Source organism: Lactuca sativa, chromosome 1 (genome assembly GCF_002870075.4).
Source record: "Lactuca sativa cultivar Salinas chromosome 1, Lsat_Salinas_v11, whole genome shotgun sequence".
NCBI classification, from domain to species: domain Eukaryota; kingdom Viridiplantae; phylum Streptophyta; class Magnoliopsida; order Asterales; family Asteraceae; genus Lactuca; species Lactuca sativa.
This window is the reverse complement of record NC_056623.2, coordinates 185,511,140-185,524,953: the sequence shown is the minus strand read 5'-3', so window position 1 is coordinate 185,524,953 and position 13,814 is coordinate 185,511,140. Positions and strand designations below refer to the sequence as shown.

The 13,814-nt window shown below is 30.9% G+C and overlaps 3 protein-coding genes and 1 pseudogene across 4 annotated transcripts; 2 read left to right on the top strand and 2 right to left on the bottom strand.

The window, feature by feature from the left end:
- The first annotated feature begins 209 nt into the window (after positions 1–209).
- Positions 210–5,952, top strand: LOC111893729 (transcription termination factor MTERF2, chloroplastic). The gene is made up of 6 exons (XM_023889795.3): positions 210–993; positions 1,358–1,766; positions 3,416–3,631; positions 4,398–4,505; positions 4,703–4,977; positions 5,549–5,952. Exons 1-6 carry the CDS (start codon positions 296–298, stop codon positions 5,796–5,798), a joined length of 1,956 nt encoding a protein of 651 aa, XP_023745563.1. The 5' UTR covers positions 210–295; the 3' UTR covers positions 5,799–5,952.
- A 162-nt stretch (positions 5,953–6,114) lies between these two features.
- Positions 6,115–8,665, bottom strand: LOC111893742 (uncharacterized). 2 transcript variants are annotated; one of them, XM_023889821.3, is made up of 4 exons: positions 8,392–8,665; positions 7,664–7,783; positions 7,424–7,543; positions 6,115–6,432 (listed from the first exon to the last, which is right to left on the bottom strand). In XM_023889821.3, exons 1-4 carry the CDS (start codon positions 8,426–8,428, stop codon positions 6,368–6,370), a joined length of 342 nt encoding a protein of 113 aa, XP_023745589.1. In that variant the 5' UTR covers positions 8,429–8,665; the 3' UTR covers positions 6,115–6,367. The 2 variants fall into 2 exon arrangements, with proteins under 2 accessions (XP_023745589.1, XP_023745588.1); XM_023889820.3 differs by having other exon boundaries at positions 7,664–7,786; positions 8,392–8,661.
- A 373-nt stretch (positions 8,666–9,038) lies between these two features.
- Positions 9,039–9,857, bottom strand: LOC111893733 (glutathione S-transferase T3-like). Its single transcript, XM_023889799.2, has one exon. It carries the CDS (start codon positions 9,855–9,857, stop codon positions 9,039–9,041), a length of 819 nt encoding a protein of 272 aa, XP_023745567.2.
- Positions 9,858–10,494: 637 nt separating this feature from the next.
- LOC111893744 (protein ALP1-like) lies at positions 10,495–11,788 on the top strand (annotated as a pseudogene).
- The last annotated feature ends 2,026 nt before the right edge of the window (positions 11,789–13,814 follow it).

The window sequence follows — 13,814 nt, the reverse complement described above, 5'->3', positions numbered from 1 at the left end:
TATATACAAACATTAAAGACTTATGTGGATAAAACACAAGTTAAAAGGTTAAATGTAAAAATAATCAATAATTAAATATATACAAATCCAAAAGTATATTAATTAACTTTTTAAGTCATTTTCTTTTAAGAAAATAAACTATTCTTCCATGTAAAACAAATAAACTAAAAAAAAAAATAAAAAAAAATATAAAGACACTTTTTTAAGATGCTCCGTTCCAGACCTCCTCTACCCCGGTGATCAGTGTCGTTATGAACTCCGAAGAAAATTAGAGACGAAATGTGTCTTATCCAAAATGATCTCTTCCCAACAAAGTTATCCCCTCCACCAGGTCGCCACCCTTCGCTTCCCCATTTCCGCCACCATCGCCTCCCTCGCCTTCACCCGCCACCACTTGCCACCCATATCCGCCTCCTCTCTCCACCATCCCCACTCCCAACAGGAAATTACTCCAAATTCTAACCCCACAATCACTTCAACCAACCAAGATAAAATTCTCCGAACACACAACGCAAAATCCACCTCCCTCCTCTTGTCAACAAACAAAACTTCTTCCAAATCCCCAAATCCAAGTGGGTATGACTATGATGAAATGTCGAAGCTTCTGGAGTTGTCAATGGCTAAAAAAAGGACCCCTCAATTTCCAGGCTCAATCTACGTCCAATCTCCGGAAGACGTCGATGTAAACTCTTCTTTGCCTGAAATCAAAGAAGTGTTTAATGGAGAAAACGATGATTACGATTATGAAGTGATTTTGAGGGCACTTGAGATTAGGAGGGAAGTGACGTTAGAAATTTTCAAGGAAGCTATGAGAAAAGGGAAATTTGGGATCACTTATTCTACGAATTTGGCTTCAAGATTGTTCCCTGAGTTCATTGACTACGTTATGATCCAAGCCGCCTCAATGAAACAGTTGCCTGAATACGCTAATTCGTCTTTTAATGTTCGTGCCAAAGCTTGCTTAGAGACCTCCAATGTCGTCCCTCTAATAAGGTAAAGCATTAAAACAACAAGTATTTGAATATTCTATGACATAGCCATCAATTATATACAAAATTCAATGCTCAAGCTCTATGTTTAGGGTCTTCCAATCTGCCATATTAATATTAGTCTTTGGTTGCCTTTTAACAAGTAGGATGATTAGTTTTGTGTGGGTATATAATTCCCTCTTTAACAAATTAACAGTAATAGCAACTTGATGTTCCTAAAGTACCCTACTTCATTTGGGTGTTTAGGATCTTTGCAATTTGCATCATCATACAAGTCCCATATCATGTAAAGATAGACCAATGTAATTCCAAATTGAAAAACTGAAAAAGCTTACACCTTTAGTGTTCTTTACTCTTTACTCTTGTAGGTGGCTAAAACATAATGGATTATCATATCCCCAAATCGGGAAGCTAATGTGCAGTGCAAGAGGAAATATAGACTCAATTAGGAGTACATCCGAGTGGCTTAAGTCAATTCATGTGGATGGGAGATTTATTGGGGTTGCATTACTTAGAGCAGGAAAGAATATATTGGAGAGGGAGATTGAAGAGTTGGATGAGATAGTTTGTTACTTGGAAATGAATGGAGTTAGAAGGGAGTGGATGGGTTATGTGATTAGTAGGTGTCCAGAACTTTTGTCTTTTAGCATGGAAGAACTCAAGATCCGAAAAGATTTTTATTTTGATATGGGTATGAATGAGAGAGATTTCGGGACAATGGTTTTTGATTTCCCCAAAGTTCTTGGATTCTATTCTCTTGAGGAAATGAACCAAAAGGTATGTGAAGTTTGTACCTTTTTAAAGTGCTAAATGCAATAAATAGCAGCGTACTATTATTAATTTGTTTATTAATGATAGGATTTTAAAAAGTTTAATGTCTCTATAAGAAAAAAAATTGAAAGTACAATGCCTTAAGAAGAAAAATAAAAAATAAAAGTACAATGTTGTAACAGAAAGAAGTGAAAGTGAAATCTTATAATACACAAATGAATGAAAGTACGTTACTGTTTCTTACATTTAGCCCTTTTTCAAACCATGTGTTCTCACTATCATGAACACTATGAGATCCATTTACTTAACGATTTGCTTTTGTACAACTCTATGTCCTTGCAAAGCCATGCATTTTGACTTTTATGCCCACGTGACAAAAGATTGTAGTGGAATGGGAATAGGACTGATGTCAATGGGACAAAGTTGGGACATAAACTTGCTCTCAATCTCTCATCTGTGCAAAAGACGTGAATGCCCTCCTCACCCTTTCATTATAAAAAAATAGCCTACAAAGATTGTCCAGTTCTGTCTTGTGTAAAAATAGTAGCCTTAAAAGTGAAAACATGACTTATTTATAAAGTAAAAAATCCGCTTTTTTCATGTTCATACTTCATACTAAAAGGGATGTTTGGATCATGTAGAGTGTTTGACGAAATTTGATTATGATTATGATTTTCTGATCATGTAGTGTCAAATTAATCAGATTTGGAGAAGTAGGTAACAATTTATATAAATAAAACTTGCCATTGAGATAAGTATAAATTTAAGGGTTAAATGCAAAAACTAGCAATATACTTCCATTAATTTGTTAAATAGCATCCTACTTTCGTGTCATTTTTATTGTGGCAGTGTACCTAGAAACTTTACCCAATTATAGCAATATCATCTAAATAGAAAGCAATTTTCACTGCTATAACTGGGTAGATTTCAAAGTAGAAGTAGTGTCCTAATAAGAAAATAATTAGAAGTAGAATTTTAATTTTGTTTACTTTTCAAAATACATGGCCTTAAGAAGAAAATAATTGCAAGTACAATGTTGTAATAGAATGGAGGGAAAGTAGGATGCTATAATACAAAAAAAAAAAATGAAAGTTTGTTGCTATTCTTGCATTCCGTCCATCTCCTAACTATCCTATTCCTAGCAGTAATCACATGAGTTATCCAACTTGTTATGATTCTTCAAGTCACAATAATCACTTTGAACATGCACATCCAAACACCCCCTAAGATTCTTCTTTCTATAGGGCTTATGTTACTTTCGTTTCTTCCAATTATAACAATGTACTTTGAAAAATTTTCCCATCATCCACATACAAATCAATCTTCACTGCTATTTTCAAAGTATAGTGTCTGGTTAAGAAAAAAATTGGTATATATTACTTGCCAAAATTTTCAAATTACAGAGTTAATGAGGAAAAAAATGAAAATAGGACACAAATAAATTGCTACTTTTTGCATTAAATCCCCTATTCATCCAAACAAACAACCCCTAAGATTCTTCTTTTTATATGGTTTATATTACTAGCCAAATTTTCTTGAAACTTGCAAAGATTATTATTAAAGTCCATTTGAAGATAAAAAGTAGTGTTTTTTTTTTTTTTTTTTTTTTTTTTTTTTTTTTTTTTTGTTTTTGTTTTTTTTTTTTTTTTTTTCAGGTTGCATATCTAAAGGAGTTTGGGCTTGGTAATGAAGATGTGGGGAGATTACTAGCATTTAGGCCACAATTGATGGGATGTAGCATTGAAGAAAGATGGAAGCCTCTTGTTAAGTACTTTTATTATCTTGGGATTTCTCGAGATGGTATGAGGAGAATTCTTACTGTAAAACCCATCGTCTTTTGTTATGATATGGATACCAATATTGTTCAAAAGGTATGCATGCTCTTTTATACATCTAAATATTCTTCTTTTTTTTTTTTTCAATTGATCAGTCTTATCCCTCAATTTATGGATTTATTTTCTATAGTGGTTAAACCATTATACTTTTCTTGAACCTTAAAAAAGACCATATTCACTGTTGCCCTGTTTTGATTAAACTACAGAATCGTTTGTATCGTTTGCCATTGAACTATTTACTTTTATCGATTTAGCCATGAAACTATTTTTATAATAATCATATAAAATTAATAGTTTAGTTGCTGAACTGTTAATATGGTTAAAGTAAGTTGCACTTTTTTTGTACTTTTTCAAAAACGTATACTGCTGTAATCACTATAGAAGATAGTTTAGTGGCTAAATCGATAACATGGTGAAAGTACATTGTGCTTTGCTTACCATAATTATTATAAGAGCCTTTGTTCATTTTTAGATAAAAGAACTTAACACAAAGATATTTTAATTCGGTAAGCAATATATGCGTGTTTCTATATGATTTAATATAGAAAGAACGATTTAATAGAGAAAGTCATTACATTGAGGCTAAGTATTCCTTCATTTTTTATAAACATCATTTATCGTGACAACAATTGGTGGAAAGAAAAAAGAAGCAAGAACTAAATTTGGACTACTTAAATTTTATCGAGATCAATTAATCTTTACTTTACTAGTTGTTGAGTTAAGTTGACACTTTGTTAATTTCAAGTCTTCTTGTTCGATGTTCACGATAGTTATATTAACAATATAATCTTTTAAATTGAAGGTACAATTCTTCCGTGACATTGGTGTTGAAGAAAAGGGAATTGCTAGTATGCTTGTCAAGTTTCCTTCATTACTCACTTACAGTCTCTACAAGAAAATACGGCCCGTGGTATAAACCCAAATTGCTTTTTTTTTTTTTTTTTTTGACTTAATGGACTTAATGAGAACATGACTTAGTCTGGTAAGCTATATATGGGTATATCCTTTTGACTTAATGACTTAATTGAGAAAGTTAACGAAAGAAGCTTTCCCCATAAAGCCCTAACCTTTTACAAGTATTTCCTAATTTGACTAAAAATATTGCAGGTGATATTTTTATTGACAAAAGCGGGAGTTTCTCAAACTAACATTGGAAAGGTGATAGGTTTGGGGCCGGAGCTTTTGGGGTGTAGCATATCAAAGAAATTGGAGCCTAATGTGAAATACTTTTTGTCACTTGGTATAGACCTTAACACATTGGGTGAAATGATTGCTGATTTCCCCATGCTTCTTCGCTACAATATTGATATTCTTCGCCCTAAATATCGGTTTCTAAGAAGAACAATGGTCCGCCCTCTAAACGATCTTATAGAGTTTCCACGGTATGCTCAATACTATCTTTTTTTCAAATTTCAAATTTCAAATTTCAAATGATATTATAATGCGTTTGTGTAGTACTAGGTTTGATGTTAAGGCATGAATTGTACCCAAGTCAATGGTACAAAAATTGCAATTTTTTGTCCCACATAAAAAGACGGAACAATGTGGGAAAGGGCTTTGCTCTCGTCTGTATAAAAGACATAAATGCCCTCATCTTCATCATCAGAAATAGCCCTAAGAAAACCTTGTCTAGTCCCGTCCAGTGCAAGTCATATCTTGTGTAACCTACGGCTACACTTGCTACACTGGACAAGACAAGGTTTCAAGGGCTGTTTAAGATGAAGATTAGGAGGGCATTTACGTCTTTTTCACATACAAGAGAAAGAGAGTGAAACCCTTTCCCAACTTTTTAGATGGGACAAAGGTTTGCAATTTTTGTCCCGTTAATATTAATCCTAGTGACCTAGTCCTAGTCCAATGTAAATTTAAATACAATACAAGTTGTTATGTCATGTCATGTCATGTCTTGTACTGTGTAACAAATGATGATAATTGATAAGTAATTGTGTGCAGTTTCTTTAGCTATTCTCTTGAAGATCGGATTATACCTCGGCACAAGATTCTTGTGGATAATCGTGTGAATTTCAAGCTTCGTTACATGCTCTCAAGCACAGATGATGAATTCCATCAAAGAGTAGAGGCTGCGGTTCAAAGGCGAGACAGGTTTGAATCCGGAATCTCAAACGACATACAATTAGATTCCCCGAGAGACAATGGTTCGGAGGATGAAATTGATGATGAATTCTCAATCGTTGGAGATTGAATTTAGTTAACAGTTGATAGATAGATATTTGTATATAATATGGTTTGTAAGGTACAAATCATTAGAGCCATCTACCACATTTCATTTGTAATCTAATTAGTAAAAACATCATTTTCTGCCCTTCAAAGAAAACAAATTTACAAGTTTGATCTAACGTGTATCCGTATCCGTTCAGGAATTATTTTGCTTGGTGTACTTAAAACTCTAAAAGGCGACTGTATGGTGTCTTGTTTTTGGAAAAAAAAAAAAAACTGAATTTTTAGTTTAAAATGAACTGAATCCTAGTACTCTTAGTTTTCTTAATTCCATTCGGCTGTGTCGTTAAAAATTTCTAGAATTACTGTTGTTATTAATATTTTGAAAAGCAGTATACCATAGAAAACAAGTGTTACATGCCACAACTTCTACTTAAAATATCCACATCTTGTAGAAGTTGAAGATCAACTAGCAACCGTGTGTTTGTGTCACAAAATATGTTGAAAATGGGTCACGAATAAAACTAAAAAAAAAATATACATGTTTTTTGGTTCTTGAAAATGGAAGAAAACAGTGTCCAGATCTCTCCGTTCTCAACTTCCACGAACCAAATTTGTTGGCTCGCTCAGAACGTACTTTGGCAACTCGTACTTTGCACCTGTGAAAGGGGGGGGGGGGGGGGGGGGGGGGGAAATGTAAATATCTTAGATACATGGGGTTAAAAAAAAATGTAAATATTCTAAAAACAATGGGTTGAGGAATTTGGAAGGTGAAAAGTGTAAAGATCCTAATTACAAGATTCAGAAACTTGACAGCCAAAAATGTAAATATTTTAAATACAAGATTTTGAGGAACTTCAAAGGTAAAAATGTATTTTGAACAAAAGAAGTTGATGTACTTAATTGGTAAAAAAAAAAAAAAATACGTACTCTAAATACAAGGGGTTGGACAACTTGAAAGGTTAAAAGTATTCCAAATACAAGGGATTAATGAACATAAAAGGTAAAAAAAAAATAATACGTGTAAATCTTCCAAACACAAGGAGTTGAGAAACTTGAAAGGTAAAAAAGTGTAAATATTCTAGATACAAGGGTTTGGGCAATCTAAAGTCCTAAAGGTAAAGAGCATATATATTTTTTAATAAAATGGGTTGATGCACTTGAAAAGGAAAAATAAAAATGATCGTTCTAAATACTGAACCGGAAAGTCAAAAAAGTGTAAATTCTAAATACCAACCGCTATACCCCCAATTAATCAAGAAAGGGCAAAAGGGTAAAATCAGTATTTTATTCTTTTTGTTTATAGAGACTAGCCTCTCTAGCTAAGTCTTGAGCAATCAAAGATGTGATTCTGTTTTGATTTTCATTGTTTGCGTCGTTATTTAAGCAAGTTCATCTAACAAGGTCATAGCAATTGGTATCTAGAACCGATGAAAAAAATATAAAACTAAAAAGTTGCATTAAACTATGGGTTATGTTAAAACCAGGAAAAGTTACAAAAAATGGTAAAACCATAAAAACTTAAAGAGAATATCCCATATTCTAAATACGGAAATTAATTAGAAAAAAGTGATTTTTTTTTTTTTTTTTTTTTTTTTTTTTTTTTAAAATACAAGAGTCGAGGGACTTTATAGGTAAATGAAGAAATACCTCTTTCATCATAACATATGGTCAAATCAGGCTTCTGAACGATAATGCCTGCACTATCCACTATCGTTTGTGCCAGGGATAAATCAGCTTCTGCAGCAGCTCGAAGGGCGTCCCAAATCTCTGACAATTAATCATGTTATTAACTTATCCATTTTTACATCATCCACACTACTATTAAAAATTAATAGATAAAAATAAACAGGGTTTATACAGTAAGTAGAAAAAAGAAAAAAAGATAACCTTTTCGGCCACCATAATGTGGAGCAGTATCCCAGAACTCATCACGCATCAGCTTCAGCTGCTCCCCTGTTATTGGTTCAGTATGCTTCCATGGCTTCAGTTTAATTATCTTCTTAACAGCTTCTGAAACAATGAAAGATGATCAGTGTTTGACTATTATTCAAATATGCAACCAATATTTCTATAATGGCAAAATAATCAAATGTTGTAAACCAATGATACGTAATGATAACAATGCAAATTTAACCATAAACTTTGCCTAATCAAGGAGTGATGCAATTTTAAAAACATAAGGAAATAGGGGCTTAAGAACCTAGCAACAAGTATAACTTAGAATAACCAAAACTTCATCATCATAAACCATAATCTGGCATTGTGACAGAATCTTCAATAGCAAATTAAGCGTTTGGTTCAAAATTTTCAAAAGAAGATAAGAAATTTTTTAAAAGCCCAAGCCAATAATTCAAAAAATAATCATATAGATCAGTAGCTAAACTAAGAACATTCGTTAGCCACACAAAAAGACTCAAATATCAATCCGATCAAATTAAGCCATTTCAACACCCCATTAAGTCAAAGCACGACATGATTGGCTACAAAATCAATTTCAATTAATAACGTAACACCTATATCATGGTTACCAATCATTTTCGCAGAAAAAAGTATCTTTGAAAAAATCAAAATAATTTCAGAAAACCGAATAGGATCCTGAAAATCGGAGAGTTTACCGTCGCCGTTGGCACTCGTCGATCCGGAACAACCCATGATGACAGCTCCGGCGATCCGTCCTGGTAAATATGACCGGTGATCGAAGTTATTTGAAGCGGGGTTTGCTTGTAAACAACCCACAAAAGTTCTTCAAACGAATCTCGAATTTTTTATTGGAAAATCTGTGTTTCGTGAGGAATAATGAAGTAATGATTGCTGTAAACAGCAGCGCAGGAGGGAAGGGAGGGGCAGATGGGAGTCCACTTTGTTTCCCCGCATTGAAATTCCAACTGGAGTTGTTGCTTTATCAGAATAAATAAAATACAATTGGAATAATAAATATTAATATATTATATTTAATAAATTAAGCTCATCTCCAATGCATTGAACTCTTAAGAGTTCAATGGATTGTCACATCAGCATTCCACTAACTATACCATTTAATCTATTAAACTCTACACTCCATTAAACTCTTAAGAGTTCAATGGATTTCCACATAATCATTTTAATTTTTTTTATAAATAATATTAATAAATAAAACTAGAATATTACATTAATTAGAAATTCAAAGTTACAATTACTAAATATTAATTAAAGATTACAATTTAGAACTTAAAAGTTACAAATAATATACTAAATAAAAAGTACAATATCTAAAATACAAATTTTACTTCATATTGTATTTTATCTTAATCTCGTCACAACGATTTCTCCAAATTTCACGTCCATCTTCCGACATGGTACTGGGATCCATGAAAATGATTGAAATTTCATCATTCTTTACCTTTTCTTCTTTAATCTTCATCATTCTTTCTTTCAATGCATTCTTCATATCCAAAGAGTTTTGATAGCGTTCAAAAGTCTTTTTATTTTCTTCTATATGTTTTTCAAGTATTTCATCAAGCCTATTACCAGATGACGAAGTGGAATTGGTAGCTTTCCCTTTTGCTGCTTTTTTTGCTGCATTCCTACCAATTGGACGAGTTGTAACTTCATCATTATCCAGGTTAATGAAAGATTCTGTATTTGATGAAGACATAGATGCCCCATATGCAGTGCTTGAACCTTTCCATTTCTGTTCATTTTTAACGATATTCCAAATATGTTCGTGCCTAAAATCGGCACTATTTCTAGCATGATAATGCTCAAAAGTTGCACGTTTGAGATCATCCTTAGACCATCCACTCAGGTGTTGACTTTTCAACACTATATACATTTGATTAAATGCAACTGCAAATGGGTTCATGTAATGCCAATGCGTTTTGAGGTTGGCTTGAGTTCTTGCAACGTTCGACGTGTTGCTTTTTTCATAGTATGCAGTAATTCGTCTCCAGAACTCTTTATCACGTTGTTGACTTCCGGTAATGCTATCTTCTGAAATTTGTAGCCAAGCTTTTGCCAACAACATTTCTTCTTCTTTGCTCCAGTAGGTTTTTTTTATCTTTTTGTCGTTTGCTGGTAGGAGTTTCTGTTGGTGTTGGCTCATTTTCTGGAATATGGGGAGGATCCGGGCTGGTAGAATCTGGGTATGCATTTTTGGTATGAATGTTGTGAATGATTATTTGGATTTGGGTATGGATATTGTGGATAATTGTTTGGACTTGGATATGGATATTGTATATGATTGTTTGGATTTGGGTATGGATGTTGTGGATGATTGTTTGGATTTTCGGGATCATAAGAAGATAACAAATGTGTATAGTAATTCGGATTCATGATTGGTGTATCAGATGGTTGGTAGGTGTGAATGAGAATATAATATGTTCGTCTTTATTTATAGAGTTGAACATCTTGTATGCATTTGCCTTTAATTTGGATTTCATTCCACTTTACTTTCAATTTCATTTGACTCCAATTTCAATTTTATTTAACTTTAATTTGGATTTCATTCCACTTTAATTTCAATTTCATTTGACTCCAATTTCAATTTCATTTAACTTTAATTTGGATTTCATTTCACTTTAATTTCAATTTCATTTTACTTTAATTTCAATTTCATTCGAATATAATTTGGATTTCATTTTACTTTAATTTGAATTTCATTTGACTCTATATTTTTGCTATAAAAGAATACAACGTTTTTATTATTTCATACCTACCAATTCAAACTATTTCTTGTATCTTTCTTATACGATGTCATCATCATCCTCAGACGATTCTGCTTTTGAATTCATAATCAACCATCTCACAAGTAATTCTACATTTCAACTATATAAGGAGCTAAAATGCTTGGAAGCAAAACAGTCAGATGCTGAAAGTTCAAGACGTCCTGGGCAAAGTCGAAGATATATAGATAGAAATCGTGAAGAAGGGCATAAACGTCTTTGGAAAGACTATTTCGATGAGCATCCTGTTTTCCCACCTCAAACGTTTAGACGAAGATTTCGAATGAGGCGAGAACTATTTGTTCAAATAGTTAACTGTATCTCTAACCATTCTATTTATTTGCAACAAAGAAAAGATGCTTTAGGAAACAATGGTCTTTCCCCTTTACAAAAATGCACTGCTGCCATACGCCAGTTGGCATATGGCACAACTGGTGACCTCTTTGATGAATACATACGAATTGGTGAATCAACTTCAATCGAATGTCTACAAAACTTTTGTCGATGCGTGATTGAGGTTTATTCAAGCCATTATTTGAGAAAACCAAATGCTAATGACATCCAAAATTTACTACAAAAACATTCAGAAAAGCACGGGTTTCCTGGTATGCTTGGAAGTATTGATTGCATGCATTGGCCTTGGAAAAATTGCTCGGTTGCATGGCAAGGTCAATATACTTGAGGTGATCAAGGTTGTCCAACAATTATGTTGGAAGCAGTTGCATCACAAGACCTTTGGATATGGCATGCATATTTCGGGGTTGCCGGGTCTAACAATGACATTAATGTACTTAACCAGTCACCGTTATTCAATGATGTATTACACGGTTATGCTCCTGAATGCAATTTTACTGTTAATGGAAGAACATACACAAAAGGATATTATCTTGCAGATGGTATATATCCTGAATGGGCTACAATGGTTAAAAGTTTTCCACATCCGGCCGACCCAAAAAGGATCAAGTTTAAAGAAATGCAAGAGGCTGCAAGAAAGGATGTGGAGAGAGCATTTAGTGTTCTGCAATCTCGTTGGGCAATTGTACGAGGTCCAGCAAGATCGTGGCAACTTAAAAACATAAAGGATATAATGTATACATGCATTATATTACATAATATGATCGTAGAAAATGAAGGAAATGCAATTAGTAATTGGTCAGATGATGTTGATCCTCCTATACGTGTGAATCGAGGACCTGTCGAAGAAGTTCAATATCAAATTCAAAGAAACTCTGAACTACGCGATAATGCTGTACATCATGCTCTTCGACATGATTTAATGGAGCATATTTGGGAACGTTTTATTAATATGTAATATCACTATGTTGTATTATAATAAATAAGATGTTATTTTTTTAAAATGTTTTTAAGATTTATATATTTTTTTTATTGTTTAGAATAAAAAATATGAAGTAACTTAATAAATTAAATTATTGAATATAAAATAAAATAAAGTATGATATATATATATATATATATATATATATATATATATATATATATATATATATATAGTTTATTGTAAAAAAAATATTAAATATTACTTTTTATTGAGAAAGAAAAACAAAAAAAAAGTGTTTACAATAAAATGAGAAAAAAAAAGAAAGAAAAAATAAGCTTATATAATAAATTGAAAAAAAAAAAAAAAAAACATAACAAAAGCCATACCACGGTTGAATGGGGATTAAACCCCTCATTCAATAAACCCCCTCCACAATGGTTTCTATGTTCATTCAACTGCCATCTAGATTTTTTTCCCATTAAACTCCCCATTAAATGGCATTGGAGATGGCCTAAGAGGTTCCTACCTTTTGTAATTGCACAAATTACAAAATAAAAAGTAGAGTAAAGCACATAATTAATTATATTTATATAATTTAATATTTATCTTTCAAATAAATTAATTTGTAATTTTTTATACTATTTAAAAAAAATGATTTTGTTAGGATAATTAATTTTTGTTTTGTTTATATTCAGATAAATTTTTTACACTTGAATGCAATAAATTTATTAAAAATATTCACATATATTCACATAGAATATCATCATATCATATTATATTATAAATTAAACACTTTTTTCTTTCACTACATTCATTTGAAACTCTCATATATTTTTTCTTTCACCACATTCATTTGAAACCCTCATGACTTTTCAATTTCTTTCTAATAATGATTATAAATTGTTTAATAAGATTAAATAAATATCAAACCTAAAATATAAATATATATAAAGTAAATTTCAATATTAAAAGAATATTTTTACTTCTACATATAAAGTTATGTTCTTTTTTTTTTTTTTTTTTTTTTTTTTTTTTTTTTTTAACTTTTTACATATTATACTTAGTTTATTAGTTTTAATATATTGTTAGATGTAAACCATTATCATTTTAAAACTACAACTTTTAAACAATTTGTATAAAATATTTAAATTATAAACTTAAATATAACATTACATGACTAACTTAAATATAAATTTTAGTTTAACTTAAACAACCCAAATAATATTTTGTAAATAGTTAAAAATGATAAATTGTAGTGTCTTTCTAATAATGATTATAATTTGGTTAATAAGGTTAAATAAATATCAAACCTAAACTGTAATCATAAATAAACTAAATTTCAATATTAAAATAATATCTTTACTTCTATTTATAAAGTTATGTCTTTAACTTTTAACATATTATACTTAATTTATTAGATTTAATATGCTGTTGTACATAAACTATTATAAATTAAAAGCTACAATTTTGGAACAGTTTGGACAAAATACTTAAATTGTTAATTTAAATATAATATTACAGTGTCAACTTAAATATAAATTTCAGTTCCACTTAAAAACCCAATGAATATTCCGTGAATAGTTAAAAATGATAAATTGAAGTGCTAAATACAAAAACTAAATTATAATATCAATTTAACTAAAATATTTTCTAAAGATATTTGTATAATCGTTAAAGGTTTTCAAATAAGTAACTTAAAATAACTTACAATAACAATAATTAAACATAACTCTATATAAATGATTATATTGTTACTTTTAAAATCAAAAAACAAAGTCTGATGTTTTAAATAATTATAATGATAGAAATTAAAACGTTAAGAAAATAAATATAAAAAAATTAATTAACAACAACAAAAACTATAAATAACATTAAGCCATATATTATATTCAATTTTATTCATGAGTAACTTACGGGTAGAAGTCATTCAAATGGTTGAAATTATACAGTTATAATAAATGTATATATTATCATATAATTCAAAATAATCAATATATTATATCAATTTAGTATATGAATTATTATATCAAATTTAACAACAATGTTATTGTTATATTTA

Bases quoted from the DNA above. Each gene is read 5' to 3' on its own strand.
- LOC111893742 (XM_023889820.3), bottom strand. From the start codon at position 8,428: ATGGGTTGTTCCGGATCGACGAGTGCCAACGGCGACG. The intron at 7,544-7,663 runs GTTATCTTTTTT...ATTAATTGTCAG, and splicing joins ACATTATGGTGGCCGAAAAG to AGATTTGGGACGCCCTTCGA. The intron at 6,433-7,423 runs GTATTTCTTCAT...CCCCTTTCACAG, and splicing joins CATATGTTATGATGAAAGAG to GTGCAAAGTACGAGTTGCCA.
- LOC111893729 (XM_023889795.3), top strand. From the start codon at position 296: ATGATCTCTTCCCAACAAAGTTATCCCCTCCACCAGGTCGCCACCCTT. The intron at 994-1,357 runs GTAAAGCATTAA...TTACTCTTGTAG, and splicing joins AATGTCGTCCCTCTAATAAG to GTGGCTAAAACATAATGGAT. The intron at 1,767-3,415 runs GTATGTGAAGTT...TTTTTTTTTCAG, and splicing joins TTGAGGAAATGAACCAAAAG to GTTGCATATCTAAAGGAGTT.
- LOC111893733 (XM_023889799.2), bottom strand. From the start codon at position 9,857: ATGAGCCAACACCAACAGAAACTCCTACCAGCAAACGACAAAAAGATA.